Below are 22,375 nucleotides of genomic sequence, written 5' to 3'. Positions count from 1 at the left end.
TTCCTGCTGTCGTACATCCTACAACATACTGTCCAGATGTTAATTCTTTAAAATAGTGCATCTAAACCAGTGTGCATCTTATTTAAACACACGTACATATATAGAAGCTTGACTATTAAATTGGTAATAGAAAAGTTTTGTGCAGCTGTTTTGATCTTTGTTTAGAGCAACCAATAAGTCTTTTGTTCTCTTAAAGTGGAGGTGGGCAGGCTGCTTGCTGTTACACAAAAAACAAACTAAGAGCTGTTTGAAAAATAATAGAACTCTTTAATGGAATGGCAAGCTTGGAAGTTTTCCTGAAAAACCACTCTCAGAAGAATACAAAGTGTCAGCCAGGATTTCAAATATTGCCAGAATAATGCCAGTCCCAGCATTCAGTTCTGTAGCACTTAAACTTGCTGAAGAAGTAAACTTGTACCAGTAAGATTTTTGCAGTTTCAGTACAAAAACTGTTTTGTAGATACATCCATACTGTGAGAGCTTTTTCCCTCCCCCTGCTCCCATTAGGAAAAGTTAGGGATGGACTGAAATTTTGGATGGGAAACTTACTGAAAATGCGTGGATATCATACATGTTTATCATTATGTAAGAGAGGTTATTGACTGGTGCTCTGTGCGAGTCAGTTCTCTCTCCAATATTTATTAATGACCCAAATAGTAAGATTTTTTTTCATCTATTAAATTTATACATGAGAAATAGATGGGGAAAACTGCAGATGTGCTGGATAGTACAAACAAAATTCAAAATTTATCTTGACAAGTTGAATTGGAAAAACACAATCCAGTTTGATAGGAACAAATAGGATGTACTACACTTATGGGAAAAGTAGTAGGAGAATAGCTGGGTAAGTACTAGTTCTTTTGAGATGATGTCAAATCTAATTGGACATCAGTAGCATGCTGAATTAATAAAAAAACATATCATGGACAGGAACGCCTTCTTCAGGTGTGTGCATAAGACTTTAATTTGACTATTGTGTTGAGTTTATTCTCCACTTCAAAGAACACAACTTTGTCTTTTACAGGCTCTCCGTTACTTCCACATGGCAGAAGAAGGTAAGACCTGTGGCTCATTTTGACTGAAAAATAACTTTTAGGATTGATGACTTCCACTAAATCTCTAGCTGTCAGTATTACCTTAGTAACTGTAGTCACCAAACCCAAAACAGTATAATATGATCGGCTGATAAATGTGGTGTGCCCCTCAGCACACTGAGCTGTTACATTGCAACATTTTATCAGTATGTTACACATCTAGTGTAAATACCAAAGTGAAATTTATACCTTCCTGAGAATAAAGTACTCTTCCCTAAGGAATTCAACAGGAGTGCAGGGAGGCAGAAGAAATTAAAAAAGGGAATTCTGTGTTACTTTTTCAGAATTTTCTTAAGAGTTCGAAAGTCCTCTTTATTCTAAATAGAAAACAGAAAAAGCAGACTTTTTATTATTTCAGAAGGTATTATGCCAATCTGACAGTTAAACTGTACACATGATATAAAATAAAATATGAACATGTTATTTCTCCAGGAGTGAAGCCATAAGCAAAACTCGCTAGCTGAAAGATAAAGGAAGACAAGGGAAGACAGTGTCTATGAAAGATTTGTACTTAGTTAAATTATTGAAGATTAGAGGAAAGGCTCATAGTGTGTCTTCCCGAGTGTCAGGTAATGCAGCTGTGAACTGGAACAGTGAACTTCATCTCAAAATTTGCCTCCAAAACACCTCCATATGTTTTGAAACCTGACCTTAAATCCAGCAGTAGAGAAAGCCTGTGCTGTAAGTATGAACAGCAGGCAAGATTAGTCTTTAAGAATGAATGATGCTTTATAAAAGCAAGGTTAAAATCTCTCCTTAAAAAATGTTTCTTCTGTATAGCGAAAATTAAGCTGGTATCTGTATGCGCTAGCAAATGTGCCCTATTTTCCCTTGCCTATACCTGCTAAGCTGGTTGCACTGCCTGTTGTACCTCCTAGGTCCAGAAAAGCCCAAAACCTGCAAAGCAAAGCTGTTATACTTTAAGCTCACTGCTTTGCTCTTTGTGAGGAATCTAGTGTCATTTAGTATATTAACTAGCAAGCTGCTAATTAATGTAATTGTTTATGAGAAGAAAAAAAAATCTAGCAAGTGAAAATTTTACATTTGCTTCCTTCTGATCCAAAGCCAAACCATGTTTTCTAAAACAAGTATCAAAGTATAATATGCTGCTAATTTTCATCTGAAGCTTTTCTCCTGTCTCTATGCAGCTGATCCAAATTTCTACAGCAAAAATTTGCTCTTTTTGGGGAAAACATATTTGAAGTTAAACAATAAGAAGATGGCTCTTCTGTGGTTAAGCAAAGCAAAGGAGTATCCTGCACAGACAGAGGAGGACAAACAGGTGGGAAGTTAAGAGCTGTGATCATACAATCATATATCATGTCCAATATGTATGACATCATGGCAGTCAAATGTTTTATAAAATTAACTCAGGGCAACTTATAGTAGACCTTTAACTCAGAATCACATCAACACCAAAAAAATTCTAGTATGTTATTAGCCACCTCTGGAAATTGCGGTTGGAAATACTCTGTTTTATTCATAGCAGAGAACTGTTACCCTTTCTTCTTCATAGTAGTTCAACAGTGCCAACAATGACCCAGGTTTAGCTGTGTTACTGAAGGTCACACAGGCACCTCACTAGCCTGTTTCTCTGTGAACACATAATCACCTTTCATGTGCCTAAAATGGGTGAGGTAGGAAGTACATTTTGGAATAGCTCACAATCATGCTAATACAAGGAAGAAAAAAACCCAAATGTGCCAAAACTTTAACTTTGCAGTCCTTTCCAGGCCCCTAGGGAGAGATTCAGATGATCTGAGTAAGACAAATAATTTGGTAATTATTACAAAGGTACTGTATCTTTGACAGCAGATCTCCAGTGCTAGATGTCAAGAATCACTTAATTACCCTTTGAAACTGTGCAGAAGGATTTTGGTTTGGAGGGTAGGCATCTGCTTCCTAGCTAAACATTCAAACTACTTCCAGGAGAGGAAATCCATTAGACTTGTTCATACCTGATAATGCATTCAGTACAAACCAAAGTAATTGCAGTTACCTTTCAAAAACAATCCTGTTAGCATCAGGACTAACAAAGCCTTGTTTCCATTTGATTTTTTTATGGTTGATTGACCTCTATTTCATTTAGCATTAAGCTGCAGTTGAGATGCAAATTCCAATGTCCATACAACACTCTGAATGTCCAACGTAAGAAACACTGTGGTAGGATTTTGCATTTCACACCTCAGAAAAAAAACAGTACCAAGATAGTGTTTCAGAATCCCTCTGTAGATTCACTAGTAAGCCTCAAACTGTTTCTTCCAAAACTGAGTTCCTTTAGTAACATCTTTCAGTGGAAAAACAAGTCTTATATTCCTCCAGTGCCTTGCACAATGTTTAGGAATTTAATAGCCTAAAGGAATAGTGGTCTCAGGTGTGTAAGGAATTGGTCAGTTCTTCTGACAGTTACTAGTAGCCAGAGGCACACATGAAACCAGTGATCCCAAAAACTTGTCTTTCTTTAGGAACCATTCAAAAATTACAGTCAGGAGTGGATTCTGTGCAGTGGCCAAGTTGTTAAACCACTGATCTGCTTCAGCTACTTGTGGCCTCCTGGTACTGACATCTATTTCTTAATCTCTTAGAGGTTCAGAGCTGCTGAACTGAGAAAGGCAGCATTCTCTCCATTCTCTGGGTGAATGTGTAAAATGCAAAATTCATTGGGAACTAGACTTGATAGTCCACTATGAAGGAAACTGGCCTGTGCAAAGACATTTGAATCTTGTCTCAGCATAACTAGGTTTTCTGAACATTTGATACCCCAGATACTCAGAGGTTACCTGGCTTACACTGTCTGCATGGCTTGCCATGTCATTACCATTGTTGGGATGGAGGTTTTTTGTGGTTTGAGAAGGGAGGAGAGGGTGTTGAGATTTTTTTTGCTGTTCAGTTTGTTGTTGGGAGGTGTTTTAATATGATATATATTTAATATAGATGTTAGAGACCGTATTAAAAGTTTACTAGGTTTTAGCCAGAAACCTTAGGCAAACAGAGCCTCAGAAATGGTCTCACTTCTTAGATGCTGTCTAAAGTGTTGAAATCCCTAGGCTGATATGGTATGGTATGGTCAGAGGTAGGACAGTTTCCTGTGCATGCTCCTATTGGGCTGCAGCAAATCAAGAACTAGTGTCTGTATTCAACACAAATAAACTTCATTTATGTAGTAAGTGAATGACACTGAAGACACTGGCTTAAGTGATTTATTCTGATTCATATTTCAAGTATTGAGTATCTTAAACTATGGAAGAAAAATGACTCGTCCTAGGACTGTCACAGCTGCAGGGAAACATTTGGGTGCTTCTGAGGGAAGTTTTGCTAGAAGACTCTGTAACTATCTGGGACTGTTATGTTACATTATTTCTTTCAGGTGCAGAAAGAAGCTTTGGAGCTACTTAACTCTATATAAGAAGAAACAAGATACTGGGAAGTAAGTGCCTCAGGTTTGAGCAGCATAGGAAAAAGGCCCCAAATACTACTTCAGTTTACTGAAGCTGTTACTAGAAGTACAGCTCAGACTTTCTATCTCCCTCTCATTTCTATTAAAACCTGAAGTGGAAGATCTGTTTCATTATGTGATCCTGTCTGTTCATTTACATGGGAATGAAGGGGTCTTCATTCACTAGCAGGGTCGATAGTTAGACAGAAAAGGCTGGGAGACTGATAGCCTGGGGTTTAAATTAAATTTTTACACTTCTAAACTACAACTTATTTATGAGGAATAATAAGAAATGTGACTAGCATAAGTTTAAAGAAAGGAGGGACAGGGTCATGACATAATTATAATCCTGCAGTTTTTTCTACAGTGTTTTCTTGTGAGGTTCAATGGCCTTCAAGAGTAATAGATGCTCCTACAGATTTATCATTAAGGCTGCACCATCTTAATTCCAATGCTCTTAAATGCTAGTGTTTGACTTTGTAGAAAGTGTTGTGGTTTAAAATAAAAAATGAAGGAAAAAAGAACAAGTAGGGAACATCTAAGAAAATCCCTTTATGGGTGACATCATCATGTGCAGTGAGAAGCTTTGTGATGATTTAATGGCTGTAAATGTTTGCTGGGCACACACACTTTACCCTAGACTGTAACAACAGGAGAAATACACATTCCCAGTACATTAGACAGTGACTACTGTGAAACGATATGGACTTCTGTTTGTAGACATAAAACTTTCTTCTTGGTCCTTCTACTGTGTTGGCAGGAATTTTCACCAGAAGTACAAAGTCATCTAAATTAGGTGTTCAGCCAAACAATATATTTCAATCACCCAAAAGTGGACCAAAGAATGAAGAAATACCAAACAAGTGGTATTCTCAGTAGAACAGCCTAAAAAAAAATGACTAGAAAATACCTAGTATTTGCTTTACTAGGAAAGGGTATTGCAATTCTAGGAATAAGATGAAGAACAGCATAAATTGCTTAGACTAACAAACCAAGCTAAGTCAGTAGTAAAATTTCATTTCAATCTGGGGCTTGAATTAAAGCCTGATGCCACAAAACTACCGTTAAAACAGGGGTTTCCCAACTACCATAAAAGTAACTATTATTTTTCTATTAGTAAAGCATTATAATGAAGTCTTCTATGTTACAGTGTCTCAGGGTGGGTGATAGAGTGTTTCAGAGAGAATTTTCTGCATTCATATTCTACAAAAACATCTGCATAATTGCTTCCAGTAGCTTTGTGGCAGAGGCATCTTTTTTTAGGTGCCTTTTCTCCTGCTGCACAAAGGAAGAATAACCTAATAGCTGTGAAGTGTGTAGTGAAAAGCAGCTGAGTTGCAGGAAGAAAGGAAACAACAAAACCCACGAACTACACAACAGCTCCTTCTAGTCGTATTACTTCCCTGGTCTGATCACCAACCATTGGTGCCTTCCCTCTTTTTGCTGTCTTACTCACTCCCCCCAAGTATAGGTGAAATATGGGGAATTCAAGTGGGAAAAGAAAAAATAACAGCACAATCTTACTGAAATTCCCAGAAAATGCAAGTACTGTACACACATGCACACAGGTATATTACTTTGCGTTCTTTTCCTACAGAGTCATTCTTTCAGTCAGGCCCTTGACACCAGTTCACAGGTCATACACAGGGACAAAAAGCTACTGGATTTGGTTTTTTCATGCTTACTAATCCTTACCCCCAGGAAAAACCACTGCAGGTATGAGACAGGTAAAGTTACCAAAACAATAAAACAACTACATTCTTGTGGTGTGCTGTCTTTTTTTTATTTCGTTCAGTTACTCACAGATTCACAAAATTCAGCAGTTGGTAGTGGGTCACCGAGTCATTCATTAGTGCAAATTCATTAAGTGTGACATTTAGCCCTCCTTGTCTTTTAGGCAAGTGACACACACACTCCTGGTGCCTGGCCTTTGACCTTCTTGGTTTGTTTTACTTAAACTTCCTCCATTCTAGCCAGCATAAGTGATAATTTACGTGGATTTGCACTTCAAATGAATTTAGTGCTATATAAAAATGGTTTTGCAAAAGATATTTGGTGGTGTATGAAAAACCCTCAAAGTGGTGGAAATTTTTGAAGCTCTTACAGAAAAGTTAATGTAAGACAGCAGTCTGTTTGGGCCTGCTGCACCACTGCTGTGACCAGAGCTCTGTACAGCTACAGCTCCAGGGTAAGCTGTGCATATTGAATACAAAGCCTTGAGACAATCCAATATGTAGAAAAATAAACTTTTGGCAGAATTCAGCTGCTGCATTGGAAAGATACATGAACAGATATAGCTGGTTTTTTTCTGCATGTACACTTTTAACAGTGCAATATGATATGTTAACACAAGTGTGTTGAATCATATTCTAAAATCATGTGTGTACAAAATTCTGTGTAATTTAAATGTAATGGAATTTACAGGTAATATTTAAAGCATATTACAAATGGTGATTTAAAACACATTTTTACTCTATAATAAGGAAGCACAGTTTGCTAAAAGTAGCATTTAATATAATTCACATGAATAAGGTGTTAAATTTTAGTATTTTTTTAAACATGTCTTTGCAGTTCAGCAAATATATGCCAATAAAATGCCAATAAAACTAATTTTAAAATGTTTTTATATTATTGTGCACTTAGGACAAACCTGATCTACATAAAAGGATGACAGGTTTTAGATGTACTTTATTCAAATACATCTAAATTTCAGTTAAGAATTTTAGAGAAATGAGAGTATTTAATACTAAATAATATTTTTATCTGTGCAAAGCTTAAGTAACTTTCATTTTATTTGAGTTTACTAAATCCAGTATCTGAAACTGAACAAGAACACCGAAAGCAGCAAAATTCACATTTCCTTTTTTATACCCTTATAGCTCAGTTTACATTAACATAACTCTACAAAGTTATAAAAAGGACATCACAGATTGAAAAGGGAAACCAAACAAAACAAAACCAAATTAAAAAAAAAAGCCTGCAAGACACCAGACCAAGAAGAGAATGGGTAGTATTTTCTCTTTTATTATTTTTTCTTTGAAGATTACCTAACATCCTCGTGGTAATAACCCAAGGTACTATGTAAACAAATTTCAATGCTGCTCAAATGAATTAAAATACTCTGTTCAGCTCCTGCAGTAAGTCAGAACAGTGGCACCAATTCCTTTCAACATTAAATCACATTCATCTCATTGTACATGACTCTTGTGCAAGTAGTAAAGGCTTTATTCATGACCTTGGCTACATCAGTAGAAGGGATATATCAGCTATTTATGTATTTTAAAAAAATTAAACTGACAGAAGAACAGATTCTGTCGTCTCAAATACCAGCAGCATCTTTCTACATATTTAGGATACATTTGGCCTAAGCCTTTAACACCTTTTAGAACAGCCATGCAGTAAAACAAACTTGGAGATGTTTCTTAAGAGAACACTGAGCAGTTTAAACATTTTTCTGAATGATAAAGCCAAGATAAAGCAAATCCAGGCCCTTTTAAATGGCTGCAACTTTTCATACACTTAAAGCTCTATAAAACTAGAGCCCATTAGTATATATATTTATATTTTTATATATATTTTTTTTTAAATAAGTCTCTTGTCTGCTTTCAAAATTTATGGAGGGGTTTTTCTGGTCTTTTGAAAGGGCAATAAATAAAAGTAGAAAAGGCTGAACTGTTTTGCATATATTTGTGGAAGAACAGAGAACAATTAAACTTTTAGAGTTCCAGAAAGATCACTGTACAGAACAGAAAGCTTATATACAATAAGGTGTGCAATTTTAGTTGGCTGGGCCTTTTATTATTCAAGATATCCTTTTTGACTAGAAGTCACTTCTACTCTTGTCCAAATCCCTCTGTTTCTTCAATGGCAAAGAGCAACTTCTCTTTTAGTTGTTCATAGCTTTTATATGGTGGCAAATCCAAACGATTAAAACTGAGCAGGAAAAAAACAGAATTTTGTTAAGTTTACTTAAATCCCATGCAGAGCTCTACAGAACTGAATTGTTATAGCAGAAGTTATAAATGTTCTGATCTAACAATTAGAAAAAAAGAAACAATCAGCACAATCTCACTGCCTTGGCATTTCTACAAGAAAGAAAAACAGTCAAAGTTTCAGAGCAATATTTTAAGAAACAAAAGACTATTACCAGATGAAAAACCAGAATGGTGAAAGACTGTCCAAGATACAGGGAACTATAATACTTCAAAAAATATAAAATAAAAACATGATACTTACAATAATAATTTATTATAATAGTAATACATAGAAAAGGAAATTTTCAGCATGAAGTTTAATCCTAGTTTGATGCATCTCCAAATTTCAATAACAGCATGAAAAAGCTGAACTTTTCTCCTTCCTACACATGCTTGGATATAGGTGGGTGTTTTTTCCCTGTAAACTTTGCCCTAAAAGACTTCTGCCAAAACATTTCATTCCATGTCTTCCTCAAAATTATCCTAGACAAGATATGTTTAACTCTTGCAAACATCACTCAAAACAAAATTCAGTGGAGAAAATGTAAAATGAAGGGTACCCTTAATTAGTTTAAAAATATGATGAATATTATTGTCACAGGTTGCCAAAGGAAACTCTGTCCATTTTGCGCAGTCTATATAAAAAACTGATCTGTGTACCTGATGCACCAGTTCAGTATGCACAGGAATGATATTATTGTCACAGGTTGCCAAAGGAAACTCTGTCCATTTTGCACAGTCTATATAAAAAACTGATCTGTGTACCTGATGCACCAGTTCAGTATGCATAGGAATGCCAAGCCAATAATGGCCCATCTGAAGCCTGGTGGGAAAAAGTATCAGCATTCTTGGCTAAGCATCCTTCTTTTGAAGGTCTGCTGTCATTTCTTTCATGCTACTTCTTCTTGTGACTATACATTTTATCTTCTATAATGTTACTTCATAATAACTCTACCTAACAACTATGTGCCTACTACTAACATGACTTGTTCAGTTATTTAATATTCTCTAAAAGAATTAGGAAAGCACCTTTCAGTTCTACACAAGGATATTCTCATATTTTTGATAGATCCGACACTGACAAACTGTTGAGCACAGTTGCAAAATTTTAGAAGAGGGCAACTAGGAAAGTTTTCAATACTGGCATGTCAGGGCAATCAAATGAAGCTGAAGATGGAGATAGAGAATTGATCCAAATTAGATTTCGTTTGATTTGGCCAGTGCAAGCCTGGAAGAGATAAACTAGTAAAGGTACAGAAAGTTATCACATAACAACTCACCAAGTGTGACTTCTTGGTAACCAGGTTTCCTTACCAACTTTTTCAATGCAGAATTTCTGAGGACCATTACTTCCTAGAAAACAAGATTTTGAAAAGTGTAATCTGTTCCTTTTAAGTACCATACATGATATATACGTGAATACTACACAACTCGGGCACAGCGGAGTTCATTAATTACATGAACGTGCTTCTCACAGAAACAAGCTAATTTTCAAATAGTTTAGAAACATATTCATGGGATTTATGATATAAAAAGCCCTTCTAGATCCAAGGTGATGAACATGAAGTTTCTCTTATCTGTACACTTGCAACATGGTTCATTTGCAAATGAAACAGTGACAATATAAAACAGTTCTGGTCACCTTTTACTTACCCATAAGTTCAGCAAATCCACCCAGTGGTAATCTGCAAGTGCCAGTGACAAACTGCAGAAGTCGCATGCGAACCTCATTGTCTGTTTCTTTTACAAACTAGGCATAGAAATTCAAATTAATTAATAAAAAGTTTTAACACAGCTGGACAAAACTAAAAAACTCATGAGATGGTTGAAAAAGTGTAATTCCATTGAAAAAAACACCACCTTGTTTACCACCTGTTTGCATTTCTTTACTCTAGCAAAATGGGGTGGAGAGAAAAGAACAGTGATTTCAGATTATATGCACTGTCAGCCACTACAATGTGAAGGCTAGGAACAGCAGATAAGAAGAATCCTTACCTATTATATTCTACACTAAAATTTAAATCATGTCAATGCTTTATACAAAGACTACTGCCATTGTTATTAAACACAGCACTAGCCACAGACTTTGGGTATTTCAAGACTAAGAAAAACTTGCATATAAATGTTGGTACTTAAACTTCTGGTTTAGATTCTTCAGTACCAAGCATCTTAAAAAGATTTATCATCAGATCTTATGATATAAATAAGATAGGAAATAACTGATTTGCGCCACTTTCCCAGAGAAACTTAGTCAAAAGCATCTCTAAAATGGTGGTTTTTCAAAAGATAGGAAGACCCTAGGTCTGACTTCTCTTTAGGAAAATCTGTAGAATACTGCCGGAATAGTATTTGAGGGTTTTCCTTAGCCAACTCCATTAAAATGTGAGTGAAGATTAGTCAGTGCTAGACTGCAACAGTTATTAATATGACAAATAATCATAAGTACTAAGTGACATTTTTAGATCACTGAATCAGAATGGTTTGTGTTGAAAGGGACCTTAAAGATCATCTAGTTTCAACCCCTCTGCCACAGCAGGCATACTTTCCCCTAGACCAGGTTGCTCAGAGCTCCATGCAACCTGGCCTTGAGCACCTCCAGGGATGGGGCATCCATAGCTTTTCTGGAAAATCTATTTCAGTGCCTCACCACCTTCACAGCAAAGAACTTCCTCCTAATATCTAACCTAAAGCTACTATCTCTTTGAATCTACTTCCCCTTGTCCTGTCACTAGATGCTCTAGTAAAAAGTCACTCTCCTCCTTTCAGGTACTGGAAAGGCTCCCTTCAGGTACTGGAAAGTGAAGATGTTCAGGTGTATTACATATGAGAATATTTAGAAGGTAGATCACTAAGAATAAAATAAGCCTCACTGAATAATCAGTAAGGACAAGATCCAGAACAAAATATTCATAAGCCAGCATCCAAATGTAATGTGTGAATCTGTCTGCCATTTCTCACCCTAAAGTATCCTCCCTAAACACCAGTAATCCTCCTTTCCTTCTCTGAAAAGACAAAAGAAAGGAAGCTGTAAGAATCTTCATTTGGACAGCCCTCCACTACACATACCATTTGTGTTACAGATCAAAACAAAACCTACAGAAGTCAGAAATGTAACTGATTAACATACCTGCCAGAACCATATGATCTGCTTGCTATTCCTTGTGTAATGACGATAAACAGTGTTCCTCTGCCAGTCTGCTAAATCTACTTCTTGCATACCACAGAGCATAACCTAGAAAAGAGAACGATTTCTTTATATTAAACACAAAAATTAAGAGTATTTTCTATTTTGTATGAGACATGGTAACAAAAATGAAAGTTTCTGCTCTGTAAAAAGGACTGGTAATTTTTTTTCATTTTATTACACAAGTAGATTTTCCTTTATCCTAAGTTTACAGTTATCCAAAATTGTGTATGTATATAAGTGGTCTGAAAGACTGAATACCAGAGACTTGGTATCTTCCAACTAATAGCTCAGTAATAAAAGCTACTATCTTTTTCATAAGAGAAATTTTTATGTTAAGGAGTATATTAGCCTTTCCATTAAATCTTCACCTCATATTCCAAAACGATAATGATTAGATTGCTGCTACTACTAATAAAGATAAAACATACTGAAAAGTCTGAAAATTATTCATTACAAGAAGCAATGAAAGCTGAAAGTTCTAAAGGCAAAGCTTTCAACACTGAATAAGACTGAGCAAAGTCTTTTTTTTTAGAAAAACATCCTCCCTACTTAACTTATGAAGGTTTCAGAAAACTGCTCATTAAATACAGGGAAAGTTGTCAAGTCACACAGAAATAAATGAGCACAGCACTACAGAGCCTTTTGTCCCTACTCCAGATGACAAACCCCAAGAGTAAACACAGGCCAGGCTGATTGTTAAGTAAACATGGAGCATGCAAGCAATCCCTGTTATCAGCCCTTGGGTTGTATACTAAGGATCTGCAAAGTTCCATTTCATGCCTTGTTGGTTCCTCCAAGCTCTAAATAAAAGAACCCTAGAACCTGTCTTAGACATTGTATTTGATCCTAAGCAATCACTATAAACTACAATCAACTTCTGTGTCATCTGTTACACAGTAATTCTACCCATCTACCACAGAGGGAAAAGTCTGTGACTCACAGATCCATCTGTGATCTCATATACTTTCACAGAAACTTTCAAAAATACATCTTAATGCTGAACACAAAAACACTGATTCAAGAACACTGATTCCATTTTTATCATGATTTAATCCCACTGCTCTTAATAAATTCTCCATGTTCCAGAAGCTATTAAATGCAGCATGGACAGATGAGAGATTCAACCTGACCTATCCATTTAATCTCTCCATACATATTACCTTTGCAGAAGCTAAAAATGCTGAATAAAAAACCTCACCTCCAGTTCCTTTTCATCAAAATAATGTAGCCATTGTAGAGGAACTACTTCATTAAAACCATCAAGAAAAGCTTTGGTTTGTTCTCTAACTCCCCGAGAAAATCGCCACTCTGCCATTAGCCTGGGATAGAACAAAACCAAACATGAATTAAACATCATTTAGCATTCAACATGAAGAAGTTCAAACGCATAGGATTGTGTATGTGTTCCCATCAGGTAAGAATCCCTCAAGGTTCACTTCTTACACTGTTCAATTCCATTAACTATAAGTAACCTACTATACTATATTATCACAAATCTTCACATTTAGATAATAGTAAAGTAGCAAGAGGTAACTTAGATTACCATTCCAGTTAAAAATTAAATATTATTATTATTAACCTTAATTTATCTATATACTATAGAAGCTATTTCTCTGAGAAACTGAAGACCACTAATTTAAGTGGAAACTTTATATGCAGCACTAGACATACACTGTATCACAGCAAAGGGTCTGTGTACATCTGCTTTTGAGATCACTGAATAGATCAGAAACAGAGGTTAAAAAAAAGGGCAGTGATAAAATTAGGCAATAAGCAAAAATGAGTAGTAAAAAGAGTTTAAAAAACAGCTGAAATCACAGCATGTTACACACCATTCTGAATTTCAGTTTCCACATTTGTAGCAAAGTTCTAAACAATTTTAGGATCTTCTGTCAAATAGAATCTTCCCTCTACCTGGATTTGTTACCTGAAGTTACTGAAAACAGGCTTGCTCATTTCAGTTTCACCTGTTCTCACTGTACATATAAGAGCATTTCAGGTCATCTTCTCTCCACATGGTCTCCTTTTGTACCAAGCAGTTGTGTATCAAGATAGCAACATGTACCAAGGTACCATTTCAATAACAGTCACAAGAATTACATAGTAACACGGGAAGAAAAAGTAAAACAAAACAAAACAAAACCAACAGAAACCAACGTGTCAAAAAAGACTAAGGCAACAGGAGAAACATGGAACATTTTTTCAGCATCTGCACGTTCCTACACAATATATTCTTCTTTGTTCTCCTTACCCAATATATTCTTCTTTGTTCTCCTCAGTTACCAAGATATTTGAACCTCCTGATTTCAGCTCATGTGAGGTTACTTTCCCTAAGAGCTCCATATCCACACAGAAGTACATTTCCAAGTTACACTCCTCAATGTTATTATCCCTGGATGAAAAGAAAAAAATATTGCAATGAATTCTATATAAACAAAAAAAAAAAATCCATAAAATACCAAACACACACACAAGAAAATAAACTACAAACCTTATCCAAATTAGGGAGTTGTAAAATTCAGTATCAATAGATTCCAGGTCTTTAATAGTAAGCTTTTTGCTCAGCATTCGTTTGTAGAAAGGCAGAGAAAAACCAGTGTCAATAAATTTCCCATGAAACAATGCCTGTTGAACAGAAAAATAAGTTTAGTTTTTATTGAACTACTGAATTATTAAAGTGTTTCTGGACTTGAAGTCTTTTTTTTTTCTTTCTTCTTTAAATAATGAAAAGCACCAAATAGCAGTAGCAGCTTTATAAAGCCATATTTATAAAGAACAAAACATTAAATTAAATGGGAAGTCAAAAAACTGGACAAAATTTATCCAAGTATATGTTATTACAATTTAGAAATTCTTTGATTAAAAATAAAACTTCTCATAAAAGGACTTCATCCTTTCTTCCCTTAGTTATGTGAATAGGCATAATTGTCAAGTGTTATTTTATCCTACTTGATCAGAATATTTGATCCTATTTGAGTATTACTGCCATTTTTTACTACATACATACATCCAGCAACATCTTCATTTACAGAATGCTACTGCAGCTTGTAAGAAAGAGCTTTGGGAACCACATTGTTTTATAGGTGAGTAACAGAACTGAGGAATTAGGTTCTCCACAAAACCAAAAAAACCCCAAACCCAAAACATGGTCACGTTTGTCTCACCACACATGCACATAGGGTGTAAGCTGAATAATAATAGTACTGAAGCACAGCATTACACACACAGAGTGTTGACCTCTACACTGACTCAGTGCATCTGAGAGCTCACGGAGCACAACCATAACCATGAAAACCCTTTCTTCCCCTTAGCTTTATCAAGTACACTTTCTCCACTTAAATAGCTCTTTTAAAAAAACCATCCTAAACATAGGCCATGTATGGCATTCATTGCTTCTCTTTCCTCTCAGCTGAAATTCTCAGAGAAGACGAGCCAATTAACAGCCCATTTCCTCTAGGCTCCATCTTTATTTCCCACCTAATCTCCCCCTTTTAGGGCTTAGTCTATTATGCATTTTCTTCTGCTTAAGGAGACCTCAAAGAAGTTCTCTTAAAGGCCTGTATTTATTTGTTTGTTTGTTTGTACATCTATTTATTTTGCAACTAGTTTATTCTTCTCATGGGAGGCTGACCTGGTAGAAATTCCACGTCAAGTGCAGCACCTGGCCATATGATTTTCTGCTTTTGCAGAATTATGCTCTTAAAATCACGTTATTTGGTGTTTATGATAATCTTACAGCAAAATGTAAAAAGTTGCCACAGCCAACTTCATTTAACAGGTTTTTATTATGAAGCAAGATGTGTATTCTTTATGTTTAATCCTGTTTCAGTGGAAAACAACTGTGGTTACTTCAGTACTTAAAACTAAAAATCTCACTACTATTTTAGAACTGTGAGAAGAACAGAAACTGCCACTTCATTTCCCAGTTGCATTATTACCTGAGCTATCTTAAGCCACTAGAGGGTATCCCAGGAAGCACTGCAGAAAGTTCCATCCAGTATAAACCATGAATACTCAAACCTTGCAACAAACCACATCAGACAGCATTACATGGGTCTCTCTTGCCCCGCTTAGAGAATTTGAAATATAAACACATAAATACTTCAGGAAACAGAAGTTTGTCTTTTAATTACATTAATTACTTTAATTAAGTTCTCTACTATGATTTGTACTGTTACGAAATAGCTTTCCTAAAGTTAACATTTCTTACAGACAAGATCAAAAATCACCAGCAAAGAAACACTGGCTCTAGCACCTAACTGGCTTTAGCACACCTTCCTGTTAAGCGGCCCTGTAGCTTGCTGAGGACTCTAAAATAAAGAAAAAATGTGGCAGCCTATTGAAAGTGTAAACCCAATGAGCTAAATTTTCATGACAGCACAACAATTGTGAACTCAGCCATAAAACACTTGAAATCAGAGATGTTATTGTCATAGCTGAATACATTTCTTCAGAAGCATCTATAAGAAAAGCAGAACTAAGAAACCACCCAAACCTAATTTATTTTAAGTCTGAAAGTATTTTTTCATTTATGTTACACTTGGCTTGTGTTTATTCTAATTTTGCACAAAAAGCCTGAACAACATGAGGCAATATGAAAATGCTTTCTACTCTTTTTGGTTTCACTATTCACCAGGTTGAGAGATGTTGCTGAGGACTACCTGTAGACATGATGATTATGTGGAAAGATGACTGTATCACTACATGGAGGGAAAGAAATGTGACAGAACAGGAGTCACTATAGAAGACCAACTCAGCGATACTGAAGAAATGATACAACGTGCCTGATTAGCTTGTGGTTTACGAGAAATTGGAGGGCAGAGAATCAGCTCCCTGACAGCTTCTGGTCTCCTCAGTGTCTGACTTCTACATACATTTAAATTAAGGCCCAGTGTACTCTGCAAAACATTCTAACTCATTTTTTCAAATATCCTCAGGTAGACCAGGTCCAACTGAGGAGCCTTTTTCACAAAATATTTAGTCACATTTTTCAGAGCATCAGTATTCAGACACTCAGACAACAGTTTGCATGAAATACACACATCCAATTGATGAAAATAAAATATTATATTGAACGTCATATTAACTTTGATAACTCTCCCAGGAAACATGAGTGTGGTGCAAGACACTTAACTCTCAGGGAATTGGCTCAATAAACTTATGCCTTAATCTTCCATTTCTATGAGATTAATATAACCTTTAATAACTGTACAAACAAATACTGTTCAGGAGTAAATGTATAGCTACAGCAAATATAAAACCTTAAAAATCTAACCTACCATGGCAATAAAGCGCCCAATGAAACAGAAATATGAAAGATGGTCAGGATTGATTGTTGATGCTGGATTTATCTGCAGGCAATAGTTGCTCTTGCCAGCATATTCAAATAGGCAGTACATAGGGTTCAGTACTTCATGGGAAAGCAAGAAAAACCATTCTCTAAGGAAAAAAAACATGTATACACATAAAAACCGTCAAATACAGATGTTTATCACCATTCCCCTTAGGTAACCAGCAAAATGGTCAAAATATATGCAAACTTTGAAAAATAATATAAACAGTGTTGTATTAGAATCACAGAATAATATATGGTATTATATATTTCTTAAATATAGAAAATTAATTATTAGACCAAATAATGTTAGAAAATCATGGTTTCCAAAGTTTAGAAATTATTAGAAGTTAAGATTTTCATCTTGAACACACCCTCACAGAACAGGTTTTAGCTGCCTATCAGTAACATTTTTTTCTTACACAGTCCTTGCCTCAACCAGTACACAGCATTTATCCTGGTCATGCCTCCTTTACTGTCTACAACTCACATCTTTACTCAAAAAAAAATCACAGATTATTCCATGTTTATTATAAACAACTTAGATAAAACAAAACAAAACAAACAAATTGAAACCTCCGTACACCTTATTTGCTTTTCTAGTCTGACAGCAAAAACACATGCTGGGTTACTGTTTAACAAATTACCATGCATTGGTTAAGCCTACAAGACATGAAAGTGTAAAAGTATCTTTTTGCTGAGGTTAAATGAATACATGTTTTTCACCACCATAATTTTTTTCAACTCAGCTGATCTGAAATAATACCAGAATATGATAGTCAGTATTCAGATAGGTGATTTTGATAATATTTCTTGCTTTCTAATATTTGCATATAGTATTTGCAGAGACCTCAGAACAGTCATACATACTCAGGGGCTTTTTTATCAGGCAATAAATATTTGGTACTAAATTACCAGGCCTAGGAGTAGCCCATAAAAACACCTGAAAGTCCTATAATAACTGTAGGGACTGAATTCCATTCTGACTGCCTTTCAGCTGTCATAGTTAAAAGGCATCTCTTCTATCCTTGTATTTATTCAAGATCAAGGAATAGAAATGAGGGTTGCTGGCATGTTTCTCCTAACAGTGCCGTGAAACTAAAGTCATGGATCATGAGCCACTATGATACACTTACAACCCAAGGACCAAGTAGAAAGAGTAAACAGAGAAAGGCAGCCAGGATCCAATAACCCTAACAGGGTTCCGTGTATCTTCCAGCAAGCACGAGAATGTTTTACAGCATTCCAGGCAAGTTTCATACTGAGACAATTACATTAACTACACAGAGGCATCAAATTTAATAGGCATTTAAATTAGAACAAGTCAGATAACAAGGGACGAATAAACTAAATCAGCCATTAACAAGAAGTTGCAGAAGCAAGGAATTTCTCATATCAACAGCTAAAAACTTGCCACAGGACATAATGTCAGATTGGTCTTGCTACATGCAAGGTAAAAATCTGACAGGAACACTGAGTTTAGTCTGCTGAGAGACAGCTGATCTCTATTTGTATTAATGCTGTATTTCATTAGTCAGTACATGAACATTTATTTAGTGTCACTTAAGAACTCTCAGCTCAAGTTACAATGAGATCCTGGCTGGTTCTCAGTTTCACATTAAAAATCTTGGGCAAGACTTAAATAACTATGAAACTACACTGGTTATATATTTTTTATTTATCCATTCTCTACTTTATTTGATTAACACACTTCAGCTGAATTATTCTAACATCTTCTCCATGGAAAGATCTATGAACTGTTCCAGTTCCCATCCAAAACCTATGACCCCCACAATAGGGACCCCAACCAAACAAAACCCATGCAAAGCAAAAATTGAATTCCTTCCTGAAATCATTCCCTTAAATTCTATGTGATACTTTAATGAGAAGCAAAACACCACATACCCAAAAGAAGCTCAACCTTCAGAGGCAACCTTCCTTGCCTGTAATATGCATTTTCACTGAATACAGTTATAATGCAGAAAGTTACATAAAACCAGAACATCTTTACATACTAAAAAAAAAAAAAAACAAACAAAAAAAACCAAACCCAAAACAACCTAACAAGAAAAATTCTATCACCTATGACCTTTTCCTATTCTCTGGATATAGAGTAGCACTGAAAATTTTTTCCAAGCAATAACATTTCATTGAAGTAACTGGCAGCAGTAGTCAGTGGCTGTATGCTCAGTGATCAATAAATGAAATCTTGTCTATGGTTTTCCTGTTATCAGATTTTTCCCCTCTGAGTTCCACTTCAGATTCTAGAAAAACCCACAGTCCAGCTGTTTTACATTCCAGTGGAGCCAACATAGTCTATCAGTTGTTCCTTCATGCCTGCATTACTCTCCTTTTGTTTATTTCCTTTCTGTTCTTATCAGCCCCAATCTGGTGTTCGCTTGCCATTTTTCCAAATAAGCAGAACACTTTATTTTCCCACAGTTCCCACTTCTAGGAAAATTAAACTTTTTGATAGAAAGTTTTTGAAATAACTCAGACAAAGCAATTAATTTCATTCCAATTTAAACATCACTCTTTGTCAAAGAATTGAAAAACTGAGAGCATAGTTTTACTAATGTGAAGTTATAACCTGTGACAATAGCCAGTGCTGCCAGTTTCACCTCCTCAATACATTTAAGGGGACTAAAAAGCTACCTAGGGTCAGACTGTAAGAGAAATCAAGGCTAGAGTGCTATTAAAAAAATAAAAACTAAGAAATTTGGGAAATTAAGAAAATTTCTTTTACCTTGCCAAGCCACCGTAATCCAATCCTTCTTCTCCTCTAAATATAACATATAATCTTCTCCTCAAATCATAGGGCTTTAGTGCCATAATCTATTAAAAAATAAATTAATGTTATAAATTATGCATTGTTACCACATCACTCATTCAGATTTGATTTATGTTGATACAGAAATTGTATATATGTCAAATGTTACGCAAATTTGAAAAGCAAGTAGATCGTTTCATGGAACAAGCAATCAATGAACTACACACAAAAATACCAACTTGGACTTAAAATCCCTTAGCAGCAGACTGCTAGCAAGTGGAAGGAATATCTGGAAAGTAATGCTTTATGGGTACCCTGTTCTTACATTCTTCCTAAGGCAGTCATTATTTAATGAAAACAGGTGAAAAGGCATTTCATCTGATTATATGATTTTTAGTTTTAGGGAAATCACTTAAAATAAATAATTTAATCCAGACTAAGTTCAATATACTTTCATTTATAATATACTTTTTTTACTTATAGAGAATTCCTGCCTAGAGGTCTTGTGACAGCAGCAAGAATTTTCATCACTCACTGGCTGCACACTGTAAGAGCTCAATGACTGTAAGCTTCAATTACACAGATTTAATCTTTGAAGGACAAAGCAGTTTTAACTGGAGAAAACAACATATCGTAAGGTATCTAAACACATACAGGAATCAGAAAACCAAATCCAATGTGGCTGGTGCCACAGTAGTTAAGCTATGGAACGCTACCATAGGAGGCTGTAGATGCAAAAAGTTCACAAGAGAAGCACAGACAAGTTGATAGAAGAGAAATCCCTTGAGGATTATTAAAACCCTCAGAAACCACTTCAAGCTTAAGAATAATTTCAATTGTATACAGCTGGAAAATGAAAGATCCTATGGTAAAAGTAATATATACATATATACAATACTTCTTTTCTTACAGTCTTCTCTAAGAAACCCCCACCAGCTAATACCAGAGGAAGAATACTGTGCCTGAAGGACCATTAGTCTGAACTAGCTATGGCCATTTTTGTTATTCTGCTTTGTCTTGATAAACAAACACAATAATTTTTGCAGGCTTACTTGCTGGAAGGAATCCTCAAACAAAGTCTGTCTGGATACATTGATTTTCACATGACTTGGCAGTGCATTGGACTGTAATCATAAGGCAATAACATTAAAAGATAGCACACACATTTGTAAAAACTCATATAATTTCAATAAATAAAAAATAAATCAGTACCTGACACAAGTAACGGAAATGAGCAAGTTTCCACCTAAAGCTACGCTCATATGCAATCTGTGGCCCTTTATTTCTGTAAGGAAACATATTGGAGATATATAAAGCATGCAGACATCAAATCAATGCTAAACAACAGTATGAAGATTTCAAAAATACACAAAAATTGTTATTGTAAGATATGATCAAATGCAGCTGGTCGTTTGGAATGCCAGTCTTCCTTTCCACCATCCCTTGCCCTTTTTTTTTTTTTTTTTAAAGTTGATTTACCAAATTTGAGAGAAAGATAAAAGATCAGTATGGTATCAAATCCCTATGAAATGTGTAAAAACTACAAGTCACATAAAGGAAAGACATCTAATTTATCATCTTCACTAAGAGAAAGACTGCTAAGTTAGGCTTTATAAATTCAGCTGCTTCTGGAACTATGAAGGACATTCTAGTGCAACATTCTACAGGCTTGTTGTCATCACTATGTTGACAGAAGTAAACCCTCCCCATACAAAAGACATTAAGAAAGCCACTATAGGTTGGGTCAATACTTTCAATCAAAATATTTAAAAGAAGATTTGCATGTAAACTTTTTCAGAAGTATTCAGAACTACTTTGTTTAGACATTACTGTTGGTAGAGTGTGTATCATTATAAGCAATACTCATAATGTCCATTTGCCATTACTTTAAAAATGCAACTATTAGTTACATTAGTTTATTATTCAAGTTAACCTCATTGCCCCTCTCTTATTTATAAAATTATTACCATCTTGGTATTGCAAAAACATATAAAAACTATTGAACATCAGAGCAGTACAGCAAAATGTGTCATAGATAAAGTCACAAATAAAATTTTAAAATATATTAAACTTTTAGTATAAAAACTTGTTCATAATTTAGTGTGCTATTCCAGCTAAAAGTGTAGATCATTTTATAGTATGAGAAAACTTCACTATTTAATTATAAAAAGGTAAAACATTCAAAAACATATTTAATTTCTCACTTACACAGAAGATTTCCCAGTACGAGGATCATTGAAGGTGGTGGTTCTCGTATTGTGATCAACAAAGTATCTGACACCTTCTCTCGTATATCTGATTTCCCAACCCTCTGGAAGAGGGTCCTCATTTTGTAAACTGCAAAAGAAATTGCAAGCAGTGCTTTTTCCCCCATATCATGACATAAAAGAATTAGGCAAGATCTTTTGGATCTGCACAGTCATTATACACACCTACCCTTGAGTTCGAGGATCCTCCCACTGTGTTGTCTTTGTGTTATGATTTACAAAATACACCCTATCATTTGAATCCACTCTTCTTTCTAAGGGAAAAAAAGAAAAAAATCCACTATGCAACAACTGCATTCCAAATTTCTGTAACTG

At 35.3% G+C, this 22,375-nt stretch overlaps 2 protein-coding genes across 3 annotated transcripts in view; one reads left to right on the top strand and one right to left on the bottom strand.

The window, feature by feature from the left end:
• The window catches only part of RMDN1 (regulator of microtubule dynamics 1), a gene marked incomplete at its 5' end in the record, with an annotated part of 14,056 nt that extends 9,394 nt beyond the window's left edge, over positions 1-4,662 (top strand). Inside the window, 3 exons of the mRNA XM_031058514.1 lie at positions 1,025-1,055; positions 2,243-2,376; positions 4,462-4,662. Coding sequence (XP_030914374.1) covers positions 1,025-1,055; positions 2,243-2,376; positions 4,462-4,500 — 204 coding nt within the window. The remainder of the gene's footprint in view (positions 1-1,024; positions 1,056-2,242; positions 2,377-4,461) is intronic.
• Positions 4,663-6,288: 1,626 nt separating this feature from the next.
• Positions 6,289-22,375, bottom strand: part of WWP1 (WW domain containing E3 ubiquitin protein ligase 1) — a 36,213-nt gene continuing 20,126 nt past the window's right edge. For both annotated transcript variants that reach the window (XM_005422877.2, XM_014307790.2), the window contains exons 11-23: positions 22,230-22,314; positions 22,002-22,130; positions 21,006-21,078; positions 20,846-20,917; positions 19,770-19,858; positions 16,971-17,130; positions 14,183-14,316; positions 13,943-14,083; positions 12,890-13,010; positions 11,632-11,736; positions 10,158-10,254; positions 9,785-9,857; positions 6,289-8,463 (exon numbers count right to left, since the gene is read on the bottom strand). In XM_005422877.2, coding sequence (XP_005422934.1) covers positions 8,364-8,463; positions 9,785-9,857; positions 10,158-10,254; positions 11,632-11,736; positions 12,890-13,010; positions 13,943-14,083; positions 14,183-14,316; positions 16,971-17,130; positions 19,770-19,858; positions 20,846-20,917; positions 21,006-21,078; positions 22,002-22,130; positions 22,230-22,314 — 1,379 coding nt within the window. In that variant the 3' untranslated portion in view covers positions 6,289-8,363. The remainder of the gene's footprint in view (positions 8,464-9,784; positions 9,858-10,157; positions 10,255-11,631; positions 11,737-12,889; positions 13,011-13,942; positions 14,084-14,182; positions 14,317-16,970; positions 17,131-19,769; positions 19,859-20,845; positions 20,918-21,005; positions 21,079-22,001; positions 22,131-22,229; positions 22,315-22,375) is intronic.

This window comes from Geospiza fortis, unplaced genomic scaffold (assembly GCF_000277835.1).
Source record: "Geospiza fortis unplaced genomic scaffold, GeoFor_1.0 scaffold7, whole genome shotgun sequence".
In the NCBI taxonomy this organism is placed as follows: Eukaryota; Metazoa; Chordata; class Aves; order Passeriformes; family Thraupidae; genus Geospiza; species Geospiza fortis.
This window is presented reverse-complemented; position numbering and strand designations above follow the sequence as displayed.